The 16,754-nt window shown below is 47.1% G+C and overlaps 3 protein-coding genes across 4 annotated transcripts; all 3 read left to right on the forward strand.

Moving 5' to 3' along the window:
* The first annotated feature begins 351 nt into the window (after nucleotides 1-351).
* Nucleotides 352-3,429, forward strand: LOC109732252 (uncharacterized). Its single transcript, XM_020291452.4, has 3 exons — nucleotides 352-1,740; nucleotides 2,533-2,631; nucleotides 3,054-3,429. Exon 1 carries the CDS (start codon nucleotides 419-421, stop codon nucleotides 1,214-1,216), a length of 798 nt encoding a protein of 265 aa, XP_020147041.1. The 5' UTR covers nucleotides 352-418; the 3' UTR covers nucleotides 1,217-1,740; nucleotides 2,533-2,631; nucleotides 3,054-3,429.
* Nucleotides 3,430-5,649: 2,220 nt separating this feature from the next.
* On the forward strand, nucleotides 5,650-11,545 carry LOC109732251 (ATP-dependent zinc metalloprotease FTSH 8, mitochondrial). Its single transcript, XM_020291451.3, has 8 exons — nucleotides 5,650-6,039; nucleotides 6,142-6,343; nucleotides 6,431-6,502; nucleotides 6,935-7,068; nucleotides 7,780-8,265; nucleotides 8,465-9,232; nucleotides 9,996-10,223; nucleotides 10,742-11,545. The coding sequence occupies exons 1-8, from the start codon at nucleotides 5,977-5,979 to the stop codon at nucleotides 11,225-11,227; spliced, it is 2,439 nt and encodes an 812-aa protein (XP_020147040.1). The 5' UTR covers nucleotides 5,650-5,976; the 3' UTR covers nucleotides 11,228-11,545.
* Nucleotides 11,546-14,146: 2,601 nt separating this feature from the next.
* On the forward strand, nucleotides 14,147-16,754 carry LOC109732250 (laccase-12). 2 transcript variants are annotated; one of them, XM_020291450.4, is made up of 3 exons: nucleotides 14,147-14,325; nucleotides 14,642-16,154; nucleotides 16,275-16,754. In XM_020291450.4, the coding sequence occupies exons 1-3, from the start codon at nucleotides 14,215-14,217 to the stop codon at nucleotides 16,403-16,405; spliced, it is 1,755 nt and encodes a 584-aa protein (XP_020147039.1). In that variant the 5' UTR covers nucleotides 14,147-14,214; the 3' UTR covers nucleotides 16,406-16,754. The 2 variants fall into 2 exon arrangements, with proteins under 2 accessions (XP_020147039.1, XP_073354985.1); XM_073498884.1 differs by having other exon boundaries at nucleotides 16,235-16,592.

Below are 16,754 nucleotides of genomic sequence, written 5' to 3' on the forward strand. Positions count from 1 at the left end.
CCGCAAAAAAAATGCAAGCCATGACTCTATTCACGTAGCAACACATGGTCATTCAACTAGTCTTTGTAGCCAGTTTAAAACCATGTCTTGAAATGTATGAGGAAACTGAATAAAAATTTGAATTTTTTAGGGGGGGGGGGGGGTGTTCTCGAGTGCTTTGAGAGGGGGGGGGGGGCGAAATTTGATGCCCATCACGCAGATTTTATTTTTGAGATTTATGCCCCCATTACGCAGATGCAGGCGTCGAGTGAGCGGGGGCCCAACACCACTACTTTGTCAGTGAAGGCCCAGTGCCACAACCACGGGTGAACTCACTGCTACAACTAGATCCTCAAAAAGAAAACTCACTGCTACAACTCCGCTTACGCAAAAAAGAAAACTCCAGTTGGAGCTAGCTAAGGTCTTTCACGCCGCCCAAATGAACGCAAGCGAGGACGGCGACCGCCGCCGCCGCCGTTCCCAAACCCACGAGAGTTACGAGGCAGACGGAGTGGCCCGCCTCCATCCCCAGGATCACGCGAGCGAGGAGGGAGCCGGAGTGGCTCGCAGGCGCAGTACGCGCCCCCGCGCCCGCCCTCGTTCCCAGATCCACGCCTCCGGCGAGGGCGCCGGAGTGATCTGTCGCGTCAGCATTCCGGCGGCGCTGGCCTCGCCGTTCGAAGACGACGACCTCCTGAGGGAGATTCTCCTCCGTCTCCCGCCGCAGCCCTCCTCGCTACTCCGGGCCTCCGCCGTCTGCAAGCGGTGGCGATGCGCCGCCACCGACCCCAAGTTTCTCCACCGCTTCCGCACGCACCACCGGAAGCCGCCCCTCCTCGGCGTCTTTCACGTGCGCAACCGGGATGATATCGTCTTCACCCCAATACTGGACGCACCCGACCGCATCCCTCCTCAGCGATTCGACTTTGGCAGCATCACGGAGGTGATGCTCGTACTGCTCGATTGTCGCCACGGTCGCGTCCTTCTCGTTGACGTGGAGCGGGATCAGGCCATCGTGTCCGCCCCCATCACCGGCGAGCAGCGCCTCCTGCCCATTCCGTCGGAGTTCGAATTCAACGATGATGTCAACGGGGCTGTGCTCTGCGCTGCCAGCGACCATGACCATGTGCACGAAAGCTGCCACTCGAGCCCCTTCAAGGTAGTGTTGATCTCCGATGTTGCAGAGGATAATCGACTCTTGGTGTGTTTACTCCTCGGAGACTGGCGAATGGAGTGATATCATCTCAACAGCCTTTCCACCTGAAGCTTTTTGTGATGATAACCCTGGGATGCTTGTTGGTAATGCACTTTACTGGTTGGTGCATTATATAACCGATGACATACTTGAGTTTGATTTGGATCAGCAGAGCCTAGCTGTGATCAAGGGGCCTCCCATTACAGATGATCTCCGCCATGCCAGCCATTGGATCGTCCAGGCTGTGGATGGTGCTGTTGGCTTCGCCATATTGACTTGCAGTCACTTACAAATGTGGCAGAGGATTATAAATTTCCTTGGTGTTGCCACATGGGTGTTATGGAAGACCATTGACATGCATACCATTCGTGGGCTCCCTCCCCAGATTGAAATAGAGAAGACACGCATGATACGTATAGCAGGATGCATTGAGGATACTGATGGAATATTTCTATACGTGGGCTGTGATGTCTATATGGTTCAACTTAATTCGATGCAGTCTAGGAAACTTTTTGAAAACCATGGTTATACTTACTATCATTCGTTCAAGAGTTTCTATCCGCCAGGTGATTGTTCATCCTTGTTCCTCATATTGCAGGAGTAACTTAATCTTGTTGTGTTATGTACATGTATGTTCGAATACCTTCGTTGCGATTCTCAAGTGTTCAAACTTAGAGCCATATTGCGTAGTCATCATTCAATATAGTTGTCTTCACTCTTCACTATTCGTTTGCTAGATAGACGAGCTTATAGCCTTCTGTGTTATCGTTCAGTTTAATTGTCTTTATATATGGGAGGTAAGAAATCAAATAACAAGTTAGTAATAATGTGAAGTAAAATGTCAAATGGTTAACTCATTCGGCATGTTTTTAACCTCAGCTGGTTATATTCTTCTATCCAATACTTTTAATCTTGCTAACTCCATAAAAGATTTTTCATCCAAACTGTTTCTGAAATAATAGTTTTCGTTTTCACTTACTCAAGACTATCTTGCATGTAACAAACCTTTTATTTAACCTGAAGACCCAAGACCACTTATTATGGTAGAGTTTTCGCTTCTTGACATCAGGAGAGATGAGTTAAATGAGATAAATGCTAGACCATGTCTTGCTTTCTGATAAGCTAAATTCTTCATTATGAGGTTGATATGCATACTGCTTTGAACAGTATTCCTTGCAAAATGCAACATATGTGTTTTTTATCTGGTATCATCATCAGTAGTGAAGCTATAAACATAAAAGAGTTAATTTCTCTTCTTATATTTGTGAATTCATCTATGTAACAAACTCACTGTTGCCTTCTAATATCCATATGTCTATTTCTTAAAACTTTATTAAATGTCTGCCTTGTGTTTCTAGGCACAACCATTGCTGGTGCATGCGATGGAGCTGAAATGTTGCACGATACATAGGATGACTGTCTGGTTTGATGTTCTAATATGCTGAAACGGTCAGCAGGTAAGAAAATCATCTGAATATAGTTTGTAAGATTTGAACCATTTGATTTTCTCTTTGGAAAATATCTAGTGGCCATTGTGGGTACCATGCACCCTCAAACTGCTATCCTTTTGGCTATAGGGATGGATACATGCTAATAACAAAGACAAACTATTAAAATGCTGGTGATGCTAAGGAAAAAGATGAGTCCTTTATTGGACCATAAATGATATGCAGATAATCCAAATGTTATAATCTACAGTTTCAAAGCAATATATTAGTAGCATGAGATCGTTATGGGCATTATATGGCTCTTATTTATGTTGCTGAGCTGATGATGAGTTCACATGCCTTGTTCGTACACTGTTACATGCTCCTAGGTGCTACTATTAGGTTATGTATGTATGTATCAAGTTAGTGACAGATTAGTGCTTTTTTCCCAGGTGAATAAGGGCTGCTGCACTTGTTAGTTGACACTGAATTTGTCGCATTGCATCAATGTCGTCAGCAGTGTTTATATGTTATCTAAAATGACTTACCGTGCCTTAGTCTAGCCAAGCCTCTGTTAGCAAGATGCTCTTGAATGCCTAATCCAGTGAATTTCAGCTTAACCCAGTATTATTTCAGGTTGGATTTCGTCGTCTCTTGTTCCTGTTAGGTATTTGTGCCTGACAGCTCTTCTCCTGAGCCATGATAGTTTCAGTCCCATGTATCACCAAAACTTGTGTGTTTGAGTGTGCTTGTCAGCTGTGGTTTGAAAAGCATGTCATTGCCATCGATTAAATATGATCATGATCTACCCATGCTTTTTTGTCCCGAGTGAGAATGAGTCTTGCTTTGCTGTAGCTTGTGCAATATTTACCTTATAATGGTTCATACGAGCCAGAGTACTCATCATTAACTCAACTGTTTGCGGCTGAAGATATGGGACCTGAAGACAACCATACTTGAAACCATAGTAACTGGGCAGCTGGAGGTTGCATTCTTACCCTGGGAGGGTTTGATGTTGCATTTGTCTGTTAATCATTCTCTGCTGGACTTCTCAGTGATTTCAACATTTTTTATACTACTGAAGTTAACGGATATTAAATCAGGAATGCAGTAGAACCCAATGTAATTCTTTAGATGGATCAATCTCATTATCTCCCAGGTGTCTGTTTCGCTCCTTGCTTAATCGATCCAAACCTCCCTGTGTATGATGGAAACGTTATATTATGCTAGATCGTGCTGGGAGTTGGTTGCACGGTGAAAAGAAGTATAGGTCTGCCTGGGAGTTGGTTGTAGGTCTGCCTGGGAGTAGGTTGCAGGATATATCTTGTGCTTGCGGGTGGGCGCGCGACGGCTGCTACTCGTTGAAGGTGTATATCTATTCTTATATGCTCCTGGTACTTGGAAACTGGAATTGTGTCCAGCATTCTCATTTCGATTAAATGCTTCCCTCACCATCATTAATTCCTGAAGAGCTTAAAAACCCACCCACTAATGGAAACATCAATGAGGATGCCAAGCCCAGTTAGGCTCACATGTAACTCAAGGTTTCCACATTGCTTGCCGACTACAGTAAACTACATTGTCTTTTTCATGCCATAGTTTTCTTTTTGAGGGGCAATTGACAGATGCTCAGTCGGCTACCTTCTTGTTCTGCCTTTGAGCTTTTGTTTAGTGACAACTGTTGTAAAGTAAAACTTGATCGAAGCTTGGATGTTGTAAACCCGAGTAAGAAGGTATTTTTTGTTTAGTGACAATTTTAAATTCTACATTTTTTATTTTTTGAAAATTCTGAATTTTTTTAAAATCTAAACAAAATTTTAAATTCTGAACATTTTCTAACATTCAAATGAAATTTGAAATTCCGAACATTTTTTGAAATTTAAATAAAATTTGGAATTCTAAAAAATCCCGATTTTTTTCTTTTTTGAAATTCCGAACTTTCTTGATTTTTTCTTTTTTTTGAAATTCTGAATATTTTTTGAAAATTTAAACAAAAATTGAAACTATGAACATTTTTTGAAAATTTTAAAATGTGTGGATGTGGTCTGGTGGGTGGGTACGAGGGTCGGGGGGAGCATGGCTGCCTCATGCACGCTTTCTATGAGCATGATTGAGGACCATTTTTTTGCATCAGATGGCATAGTCTAGGTGAGCCCATGCAACCTATCAAACAAGCAAAAGTGGGTCAGATTGGAAGCTTTTGCCCTTATGCACCCTCCATGCACCTTGCCAATCACACCCTGAAGAAGCGGTGGCACGCACACAAAAGGCAGATACGGCAGCTCTGCTTGTGCCTCCCAAGGAGGCAAAGGAAAAGCCATAGGCATGGATGGATGGTGCCGCTGCCCACACGCAGATACGGCACGCACGCACAGTTCCCACCCTACGTCACTGCTTTGCTATTTTCGCTCCCTGCCGCATCGTTTGATTCCCGGCAAGCCAAGTCTGCCTGCCAGACTAATTAAGCATCAGCCTTTCTTGGGGAACAAGATGGATCCTTGAAGTGGCGAGAGCATCGAACGCGGCTGATTAACTACTCCTGCTGTCTCTGTCAGATGCTGGTATCTCGTTTTCTAGATGAATTGCCCTATGCAAAGGGTATCTCGTTCCCACTTTCTTTTCTTCAGAAAGAACAAACAGTTGGACTCCTGGCCTGACACGTTTCAGCTTGCACCGCCTCTCGTACCCACCTAAAAAGGTGAAAAACTGATCTACTCATAAATCACAATCACAATCACAAGAGGCTGATATTTATGTTCTATACTTGGAGTACTATCTCGCAGTCAGCTCCCTTGCATACGTATATTATCCTATGGTATAAAAAGATAAAACTAATCTCGGCTGCAGTATGGTATAAAAAGATAAAACTAATTTCGGCTGCAGTATCAAACAGGCAGGTAGTTCATCACTCGGAAGCAAACAGCCCCTATTTTCGTCCACACCCTGAATCTGATCCACGCCAGCCTCTCCGAACGGGTCGGTGACGGCCGGGCCCCGCCCGGACCCAGCCGGTAAACTCGGTCTTATCCAGCGGGAGGAGCCCACGCAGCACGCTACCCACCCCCCCGGCAATCCCGTGAGCGCGTCGTCGGTCGAGCCGAGCGAAACCGCAGCCGCATCTCGTTTCCTTTCTCCCCCTCGTCTCGGTCTCGCCCCGGTAAAAACAGAGGCTCCCCCCTCCCCCCCACCTCGCCGCCGCGGCGCCTCCTACACCTCCACCTCCACCTCCACCTCCAGTCCAGGCCTCCACACGGCCCACGCAACCGGAACAAGAAGAGGAGAAAAAGGACACATCGGCGGAACGCATCTCGTGCTCGTCCCGCCCGGATCCCCCCGCCCCATGCGCACGGCGCCGTCGTGGTCCTAGCAGCAGCCATGAGCCTCGCCTCCCTCGCCCGCGCCGCCGCCCGGTCCGCGCGCTCCTCCCGCCCGCGCCAGGCAAGCCCCCGCACGCCGTCTCTCTCTCTCCGCATCCCCCGCGCGGCCGGGTGGGCCAGGCTCACAAAGGTCTGACCTTTTTTTTCTTTTGCCGTTCGTTAGGGTTTCTCCCTGGGCGGGCTCCGGGCGCCGCCATCGCCGCCGCTCCCGCCGGCCCACGGCGGGGACGCCGGGCCGCTCGGGCTCGTGCGCGGGTACCTGACGGCGTCGCTGGGGAGCCCTGCCGCGGTCAAGACCTCGGAGTGGAGGTACCTCCTCGCCAGCCCGCAGTTCCGCAGGCTCTTCTGCAGCGGCTCTAAGAAGAGTGAGTGCCGTCGCGCCTTATTTTCGGGTCAGTCCGGGTCGGGTGTCTCCTGGCACTGCTGAAAGACGCATCCTTTTGTGCTTTCAGATTACGAGAATTACTACCCCAAGGGGAAGAAGGAGGCGCCCAAAGGGGATGGGAGCAACAAGGATTCCAAGCGTAAGTCGCCGCCTTTCTCATCTGCGTATCCTGTTCATGTAGAGAAGTTGTGTCGAATCCAGTGATTTATTCACTTACGACACACTATTACTGAATGTGTTTGGCCAACAAGATGGGTTAACTATGTACGCAATGATCTCCTTGCCCTATGAATGCCGGGCAGTTTTTGATGTAACAATGGAATAATACTCCCTCCGTTCCAAATTACTTGTCTTAAAAACGTGTCTAGATACATCCGTATCTAGATAAATTGAAGACAAGTAATTTGCGACGGAGGTAATAGGATATAACTGGATGATGGATTTGTCACAACCATGTCCGATGGTAGTTTAACTTGTCAGTTCCAAGGGCTGCCAACTTCAAATGTGATGAAATGCTCCAAGCTAAAAAAAAACTTCTAGTGTGATGAAATTGCGATTCTTTGATATGCAGAGGAATCCGATACAGATGGTCAATGGAATTTCCAGGATGGTACTTTCAAGCAGCTGCAGAACTTCTTGGGACCTCTATTGCTTTTAGGCCTGATGTTCTCATCCTTGTCTTCAAGCTCATCAGACCAGAAGGAGGTAGTTTTCATACCCTTTCAGGCAAATTGGCCATAAAGTGTTCTTAACTGTTCACTAATATGTTTACTCTGGCACAAAGAATTCTGCAAGTTTTTTTTCTGTTGTCAAATATATTTGCTTTTTTTGTCGAATCCCTAAATCATTACTTATGTGTCGAGAACCCCAGGAAAATAGGAAACTTTTTTGCTACCATAAAAGGACTATGCAAGCTGTACGCACCTGTCACATCCAATTAAATTTGGAGATTATTTTAGCATTATTAACCAATTATTGTGACAAGCAGAAGCAGACAGCAGGACCGTTCTCATTGGTTTGACAAATGGCAGAGAAAATACCCACCCTTTCTCTGTAGATGTTTAAGTAATGTGTGACTATACCAGAAAACAGATAGCACACTGTGATCAATATGCAATATATAAGGCGGCATGTTTGCAAAAAGATGTCCATAGAGATGATATGCTATTTTGTAGAATAGGTGATGTTTAATTCTATAGCCCATTGAGAAGTTGTTTTCTTGCTTGTACACATGTTTACCTGGTGTGGCAATATGTTAACGTGCGCCTTTTATTTGTAGTTTTCTATTCCTACCTTCGAATGCAAATGCCAGTTTCAGAACTATTAGTTTGTTTTTATTAATTGTAATTTTGGCATTGATTTTTTGTTTTCATATTTGTTCGTTATGAAAAGATTGTGTGCTTGTAATTTCTGCAGATAAGCTTCCAAGAATTCAAGAACAAGTTACTGGAACCTGGCCTGGTTGATCGTATTGTTGTTTCAAATAAATCAGTGGCGAAGGTCTACGTCAGGACTACACCACAGACGAACGGCCAAAGCCAAAATACTGATACACAGATTACGACCGTAGATGTTCCAGGCAGACAGGCTCCCAGCAAATACAAGTATTTCTTCAATATTGGAAGTGTCGAGTCGTTTGAAGAAAAGTTAGAGGAAGCCCAGGAAAATTTGGGTATAGATTCACATGATTATGTTCCAGTAACTTATGTTGCTGAAGTAAATTGGTTCCAAGAAGTGATGAGATTTGCCCCAACAGCGTTCCTTGTTGGACTACTATATTTTATGGGGAAAAGGATGCAGAGTGGATTTAATATTGGAGGTGGTCCTGGGAAGGGTAGCCGTGGTATCTTTAACATTGGAAAAGCAACAGTAACAAAGATGGACAAAAATTCTAAAAATAAGGTCAGTTCTTTCTTGTTCTGTATCATTCTACGTTCCTTTTATACTCCATTAAAGAGGCAATCAAAATATTTAGGTCTACTGAAAAGTAATTCTGGAGCTCAAACCGTCCCCATTGTTTAGATTTACAGTAGCATTAGCTTTTGGTTTACACGATATTGTCTGAATCTCCCTGACAACTCCCTTTCTTTGGTTGGAGCAGGTGTTTTTTAAGGATGTAGCAGGCTGTGATGAAGCTAAACAAGAAATAATGGAGTTTGTGCATTTCCTTAAAAATCCCAAGAAGTATGAAGAGTTGGGAGCTAAGATACCCAAAGGTGCCCTGCTTGTAGGTCCTCCTGGAACTGGAAAGACTCTACTTGCTAAAGCTACAGCAGGAGAATCTGGTGTGCCCTTTATGTCCATTTCTGGTTCCGATTTCATGGAAATGTTCGTAGGTGTTGGACCATCCAGGGTAAGAAACTTATTCCAAGAGGCTCGGCAGTGTGCACCTAGTATTGTATTTATTGATGAGATCGATGCAATCGGTCGCGCAAGAGGCCGTGGAGGTTTTTCTGGTTCAAATGATGAGCGAGAAAGTACTTTGAACCAGCTGCTTGTAGAGATGGATGGATTTGGTACAACTGCTGGTGTTGTTGTTCTTGCTGGTACAAATAGACCTGACATCCTTGACAAGGCACTGCTAAGGCCTGGAAGATTTGATCGCCAGATAACAATTGACAAACCAGATATAAAGGGCCGTGATCAGATATTCCGCATATATCTTACAAAACTTAAACTGGACAATGACCCAACATATTTTTCGCAAAGGCTAGCTGCTTTGACACCTGGGTTTGCTGGAGCTGACATTGCGAATGTTTGTAATGAAGCTGCTTTGATTGCTGCAAGAACCGATGAAACTCAGATTACAATGCAGCATTTTGAGTCTGCAATTGATAGGATTATTGGTGGTTTAGAGAAGAAAAACAAGGTAACATGATCGAATGCTATTTTAAACATTTGTGAGCAGAAGGACAACACTTGCATGTTCCATGTTCCATTGCGACCAATGAAACAAAAGTTGTAGGGTAAAATTTGCTAATATTTTTCTCGTAATAGTATTACTGTTGCAAACAGACATGCAACCTAAGAAAGTTGATACATGCCTGATTTACACACTTCCTTGTGGAGAAAATTCACACATTACTCTGTCACTTTGTTTATGATGCTTTCATGTGAGCAAATAGGGTATTCTTTTTATAGTTTATATTGACTGGGAACATGGAATAAAAAGTGTGGCCCGGTTTCTAGTGTGGGTCATCTTTTGCGTGGTTACTCATAAGCAAATGTTTTAGATGTTGAATTAATAAATAAACAAGGGCAAGAGCGGCACGAACCTGCAGTTCTACATGTTGTAGCTTGATTTCTAGCAGACGTCAACTAAGTGCTCTGGAAATACGAGAAACCTAAGTAAATGTTTTAGGGGTTGAATTGATTAAATAAACAAGGGCAAGAGAGGGCACGAACCTACAGTTCTACACGCACTGGCATGCCTCATGCTCCATTTTGCTGACAAAGTTGGATCACAAATTTATTAATTGGTGGATTGTCTGCAGTACACTTTCCATGGGAGTGCCCTAGCTATTTCATTTTTTTTGTTTATTACACAATGCAACTTGTTTTGTATAGATACTTGTTATATCTTATATTTCCCTCGATGTTGATTCTGGCCTCTACATGTCACTTGATTGCAGGTAATTAGCAAACTGGAGCGACGTACTGTTGCTTACCATGAAGCTGGGCATGCTGTTGCCGGATGGTTTTTAGAACATGCAGAGCCTCTTCTGAAAGTTACAATTGTTCCCCGTGGAACAGCTGCTTTAGGCTTTGCACAGTATGTACCAAATGAAAATCTTTTGATGACAAAGGAACAGCTCTTTGATATGACATGCATGACGTTAGGTGGCCGAGCTGCGGAGGAGGTATGCCCTTCCCTACATATTTTTAGTGATGGAGATTTTTGTTAAATATCTTAGATTCGTGGGCATCTCTCGAAATCTGTACTATTTAGCTCCACTGGTGGATTGTCTCCCATCACTAAAGCAGTTGTTCAAGTGAATACAGGGTCATTTATGAGTGCTGCATCTGACAAGATCAGAAGACAGTAATTCTAGTTGTTAGGTTAATCATTCACCTCTTCCGTTATGGTGAATCTGTGAATATGCATAATGTCACCACAATTTGACGGGCCTAGGTAAATCAAAATAGTTACTGTTATCACGAGTTTCTCGACATACACCACTGCATGGTATATTGACATTTATTCTACTTGCATTCCTTGCTTTTTTTCTTTTTAAATATGGATATGCAACCCTGTATCAAGCCAACGCCTCGTGTAGTGTTGTATTTTTGTTCACTTATACATAGCTGTGAAATTATTTACAATATTGCCGATGAAAGTGCACTAATGGAAAGGCTTTGTTTGTGCTTTTTTTTTCAGGTTTTGATCGGAAGAATCTCGACTGGTGCCCAGAATGATCTGGAGAAAGTTACAAAGATGACATATGCGCAAGTTGCTGTGTATGGTTTCAGTGATAAGGTTGGTCTTCTATCCTTCCCTCAGCGGGAGGATGGCTTTGAAATGAACAAGCCTTACAGCAACCAGACCGCATCCATCATCGATACTGAGGTGAGGGAATGGGTCGCCAAGGCCTACAAAAGAACAGTCGACCTATTAACTGAGAAGAAGGAACAAGTTGCTCTCATCGCGGAGTTGCTGCTCGAGAAGGAGGTCCTCCACCAGGACGATCTGACCAGGGTATTAGGAGACCGCCCCTTCAAGGCAGCCGAGCTAACAAACTACGACCTCTTCAAGCAGGGGTTCCAGGACGAAGAGGGCAAGACTACAGAGCCCGCCAAGAATGCCGAGGTGCCTGATGACGACGGGCCGGCCGCTGCGCTTCCTGATGTCGTCGTGCCGACGTAGAAATCCAGGGCGAACATCTACCCCGCTGTACATCGCATGCTCTCATCCGATAGATTCTGGTTTTGTTGTTGCAGCATAAGAAGAAAAAAACTGTATAAATCAGCGCCCTCGTCTAAAAAATCAGCCATGCCAGTTTTATTTATTAGCTGGAAGGAATGCAGTAGGCTTTCCGCAGCTGGCGTGGCCCTGTTGTTCTTCGGTACGATGAGCTGCTGGTCGAGGTTCATGCTCTGAGCTTGTATTGGCGTCACTAGACGTTTTTGACGGATCCTGTATTTCTCATGATTTTACTATAAAGAAGATTTCGTCGACCTTCAAGCAGCAGAGTTCGAACCTTATCAAGCCGAACGAGTTGGACACACACGCGCACACAAAAACCAATTTACATTCCAGAAGGTTTTACTTATCTTCCGCCGGAGGTACAAAGCACTTAACTCTTTTCTTGAGATGATGTGTTTGGTATCTACTACTCCCTCCGTTTCATATTACTTGTCGCTGATCTAGTACAAAGTAGCTAAGTAATTTTGTACTAGATCAGCGACAAGTAATATGAAACGGAGGGAGTAGCTAAGTACTTTGGTCGACGGTAGTCAGTTCGTACTACAATAGAACCAATCTGTAGTTCAACGCAGCGTAATCAACTAATCATAGCCTTTAGACATAACCGTGGCATCCTGTCAGTCTACCTTTGCTGGACACCACATTATCACACGTAGCCAAGTAGTAGGGGTTGTACGCGATCTCTAGAAAAAGAGTTGTCGAGCGAGTGCATTGCCGCTACCAAACAACGACCTAATAATAATAGTGGAGGACGCTATCTGAATCTGATCAGATTGCATCTACTGTACATCTATTCCATGCACGTACACGCGCTGAAAAGCGGCTTGGAAGAAAGGAAAGGCGGCTGGAAAGGCAAAAGGGAAGAGAAGATGCATGGCGCGGCGAGCAAGCAAGGCCGGGTTGGGTTGGGTTGGGTTGGTTCAGCCATCCCCTTCCGCGCCCGCCCAGCCCCAGCCCATGGGAGGAGAGGAGGCTTGGAAGAGGAGGAAAAGACACGAGCGTGGCCGTGTGAGTACCTGCCAACCATCACGCACACGGAGCAGGACCCTTATCTACCCAGCCCGCCCCCGTCTCTCTCGATCGATCGATCGATCACAAAGTATCCATCCATCTCCGTTGAGAGTTCAGAATGTTTGTCTGCAACAGCACAAAAGCGCAAAGCTGCGGCCACGGGACCAGCAGCAGACAAACAAGTATCACCTTCCTCCCCCCGATCTGGTCACGTCCATGTCTTCACGAAGCCACTTTCGAGTTGCTTGCGTGCAGTCGCTTGGCATGTAAGTTGGGGTTAGCTGGAGAAAAAGCTGCATCGGACCCGACCTTGGAGCGAGAGGTGCAGTGCACTCGCGGTCACTGGCTAGATCGTCTGAGCTTTAGCTCGCCCGCCTAGTCCGCCTCCCATCTCTTCTCAAAAGGGAAGGTTCAGTTCAACCACTGCTGATTTAACGCATTCTCTATAGGGTTAGGTGGGAGCTTGCCAAAAGGAATCTGTTAAAACCTCTCGTCTGTCAATTTTGGTCAATAAACCAAACCATTATTTCTTCTACACAAGTCAACCGGCAATGTACTAGTGTCTCTTCTGTTCACCACAATTTTTTTTCCAGTTGCGTACTTTGCGGATATTCTACGGTATTCTATTTGGTTAGCCCTATTTCCGATTTTTAAACAGATTTTCATTTTTTTCATTTTGAAAAGGAGACTAAACCCCTAACCTTTTCATCATTGCGATGCACACGATCATAAATATTACAGTTTTGCTAAGTTTCGGTCGACTGCGACTTGGTCAAGTCTCAGTCGATACTATATCCATGAGATCTTAAATTAAGATCGGTGCAAAAAAAAATTCAGCTTTTCTTTTTCTCTCTTGCATTTTATGTCACTTGACTAAGACTTGGTTAAATCTCAATCGACTGAGACCTAAACACACCCTTAATATTAAACAGAGTAGAACAAAGGCAACCACTGTCGAACCATACAAGATATGAAATTAACGGTTGCAACTGAGTCAACTTCTTTCGAAACAACCCTTTTAAGAAGGGATAAATCTCCTCATTTCATCGTTGCCAAGAATTTTTATCCTAATTACCAGGACCAGCTAGTGAAGAAGGTCAAGACAATAGCAAGTAGACAACGCGCTTAACAGGGGTAATGATGTAGGTTCGTCCCTAGCGACCCTCAACAATAAAAGCCATGACAATAATTGGTAACCCCGACATGAGGCGGTGATTTTGACGACAGATGGTCCGATAGTTCCATCCGATGGGTACTCCATGTCGGACAGAAAGGCACCGGTGGGACGTCTTTCCACCTTATACTACGATAATCGCCAGAGATGAATTTCTGCATTTAATTTTCGTCCTACCTACAGTACGCGCTACTACAGCACAAATGCATGTACATAATCACAACAGCCTAGAGTTCGTCCTTTGGGTGGAACATTATAAATGCCGTGCTTAGTACATGCCAGAAACAAATCGTGCGTGACAAGTAAGGAACGAGGAAGAGCAGTAGTTGTCTTAAACAAGAGGACACAGCTCATACAGAAGATCAGGTTGACTTTAATTTGGCCACACTCCAAAGCTACAAGACCATGTAATATGCGTGCATGGGCCAGCCCCGTACGTCCAACTGCCGCCAGCCGCGACGTCGAGCCCAACCCCCGCGTGCATACCCCCATGCTCATCATCATCTATCATCGTCGTCGTCGTAAATCCAAACACAAAGCACACCCACCAAACGATCGAAAGTAACTAGACAGGACCGAAAACAAAAGTCATTAGGTTGCTTGGGCCCCACTCATCATACATTAGATATCTCATCGACCAATGGTTTTCCAGTATATATAGAGAGCCCCAGCGCCACCATTGCAATCACCAAGCAGAGCTAGCAGAGCCCCACTCGACACCAGAGAGGAAGCAGCTATAGCAATGGCCGTCCCCAGCTCGCCGTCTCTTCTCCTCGTCGCCGCGCTGCTGCTCTGCGCGACGGCGACGCTGGCCGCGGCCCAAGCCGTCACCACGAGGAAGTACCAGTTCGATGTAAGTGTGTGCATACATGCATATATGATGCATGTACTGATGTACATGTGTCCGGCTACATTTCAAAAAAATCCTATTCCTACGTGAAATCCCTGCGCAAACTTTTACGTGCTAGTTGATTTCTAGATTGCCGTCTGTTGTTGAGTGTTGCACGTAACAATTCCATCAAACTTTTACGTATGAATAGCACTGCTCTGCAATTATTATTGAAGTTGTTGCAAGCAGACATGCACGCGTGCCGATCGACCGTGCATGCAATGCAGGGCTAACCAGCGACGTACTGACCATAACGGCGGCATGCATGGCACGTACGCAGGTGCAAATGACGAGCGTGACGCGGCTGTGCGGCACCAAGAGCATCGCGACGGTGAACGGGCAGTTCCCGGGGCCGACGCTGCACGCGCGGGAGGGCGACCACGTGGAGGTCAACGTGGTCAACAACTCCCCCTACAACATGAGCATCCACTGGCACGGCGTGCGGCAGCTGCTCAGCGGGTGGTATGACGGCCCCTCCTACGTCACGCAGTGTCCCATCCAGCCGGGCCAGAGCTACGTCTACCGGTTCCAGATCGTCGGGCAGCGTGGCACGCTCTGGTGGCACGCGCACATCTCCTGGCTCCGAGCCACCGTGCACGGCCCCATCGTCATCCTCCCGCCCGCCGGCGTGCCCTACCCGTTCCCCGCGCCGGAGAGGGAGGTGCCCCTCATGTTCGGCGAGTGGTGGAGGAACGACACCGAGGCGGTCATCGCCCAGGCGCTGCAGACCGGCGGGGGGCCTAATGTGTCCGACGCCTACACCATGAACGGACTCCCCGGCCCGCTCTACGCCTGCTCGGCGAAGGACACGTTTAGGTTGAAGGTGAAGCCTGGCAAGACGTACATGCTCCGGCTCATCAACGCTGCGCTCAACGACGAGCTCTTCTTCGCGGTGGCAAACCACACGCTCACCGTCGTCGACGTCGACGCGCTCTACGTCAAGCCCTTCGCCGTCGAGACCCTCATCATCGCGCCGGGACAGACCAGCAATGTGCTCCTCACCGCCAAGCCGGCCTACCCCGGCGCCAGGTACTACATGCTGGCCCGCCCCTACACCAACACGCAGGGCACCTTCGACAACACCACCGTCGCCGGCATCCTCGAGTACGAGCATGATGACCCCGCCACCGCCGCCGGCAACGGCAAGAGCCTGCCGATCTACAGGCCGACCCTGCCACAGATCAACGACACCAGCGCCGTGTCCAACTACACCGCGAAGCTGCGCAGCCTGGCGAGCGCGGCGTACCCGGCGTCCGTGCCGCAGGCGGTGGACCGGGAGTTCCTCTTCACCGTCGGCCTGGGCACCCACCCGTGCGCGCCGGGCTCCCCCGTGAACGGGAGCACGTGCCAGGGCCCCAACGGGACGTCCCGGTTCGCGGCGTCCATCAACAACGTCTCCTTCGTGCTCCCGACCACGGCGCTGCTGCAGTCGCACTACACCGGGATGTCCAAGGGCGTGTACGCCTCCAACTTCCCCTTCGCGCCGCCGCGCCCGTTCAACTACACGGGCACGCCGCCCAACAACACGAACGTGATGACCGGGACCAAGGCGCTGGTGCTGCCGTTCGGCACCGCCGTGGAGCTGGTGATGCAGGACACCAGCATCCTCGGCGCCGAGAGCCACCCGCTGCACCTGCACGGCTTCAACTTCTTCGTCGTCGGCCAGGGCTTCGGCAACTACGACCCGGCCAAGGACCCGGCCAAGTTCAACCTCGTCGACCCCGTCGAGCGCAACACCGTCGGCGTCCCCGCCGGCGGCTGGGTCGCCATCCGCTTCCGCGCCGACAACCCAGGTCCGTTCGCACATATACATACATACATCATACATGGATCTTGAATCCTCATTCATTAACGTATGTACTGTGTCGATCAGAGCTAACTGCTCGTATGAATATATGCATTACTGCTGGCAGGTGTATGGTTCATGCATTGCCACTTGGAGGTGCACATGAGCTGGGGGCTGAAGATGGCGTGGCTGGTGCAGGACGGCAGCCTTCCGAACCAGAAGCTCCCGCCGCCGCCGGCAGATCTCCCGAAATGCTAGACGTGAAGATCAAGATCGATCGTCGGTGAAGAAGATTTGTCGCTTCATTGATTCGCTTCCGCCTCACGTTGTTTTTTCAAGCTTTTGCTCTCGCGTGTCCAGCGAGTTCGTCGTCATTATCTCCACTACAGTGATGTATTCTTTTTTTACGCTAATTAATTTTTCAGGCGATTCGCCGTGCTTGTTACATGCACTTTATTAATTGCCACGGTGTTGTGTGGAGTTTTCTTAATTGGCTGAGCTTCTTTGTAAGTTGTAACAGAAAGCTTGTGTGTGCCTTTTTTCCTATCTGTATGTATCTGCAGTGTATTTCGAAATAAAGCCTAGATATGTTCATTGTCAGGATAAA

This window comes from Aegilops tauschii, chromosome 1, assembly GCF_002575655.3.
Source record: "Aegilops tauschii subsp. strangulata cultivar AL8/78 chromosome 1, Aet v6.0, whole genome shotgun sequence".
NCBI lineage: Eukaryota > Viridiplantae > Streptophyta > Magnoliopsida > Poales > Poaceae > Aegilops > Aegilops tauschii.

What these genes read in the sequence shown, in the direction of transcription:
- LOC109732252 (XM_020291452.4), top strand. Translation starts at nt 419, where the DNA reads ATGAACGCAAGCGAGGACGGCGACCGCCGCCGCCGCCGTTCCCAAACC.
- LOC109732250 (XM_073498884.1), top strand. Translation starts at nt 14,215, where the DNA reads ATGGCCGTCCCCAGCTCGCCGTCTCTTCTCCTCGTCGCCGCGCTGCTG. An exon ending in CGAGGAAGTACCAGTTCGAT is followed by an intron (nt 14,326 to 14,641) that starts GTAAGTGTGTGC and finishes GCACGTACGCAG; the next exon opens with GTGCAAATGACGAGCGTGAC. An exon ending in CTTCCGCGCCGACAACCCAG is followed by an intron (nt 16,155 to 16,234) that starts GTCCGTTCGCAC and finishes TGTGTCGATCAG; the next exon opens with AGCTAACTGCTCGTATGAAT.
- LOC109732251 (XM_020291451.3), top strand. Translation starts at nt 5,977, where the DNA reads ATGAGCCTCGCCTCCCTCGCCCGCGCCGCCGCCCGGTCCGCGCGCTCC. An exon ending in CTGCAGCGGCTCTAAGAAGA is followed by an intron (nt 6,344 to 6,430) that starts GTGAGTGCCGTC and finishes TTGTGCTTTCAG; the next exon opens with ATTACGAGAATTACTACCCC. An exon ending in GAGCAACAAGGATTCCAAGC is followed by an intron (nt 6,503 to 6,934) that starts GTAAGTCGCCGC and finishes TTTGATATGCAG; the next exon opens with AGGAATCCGATACAGATGGT.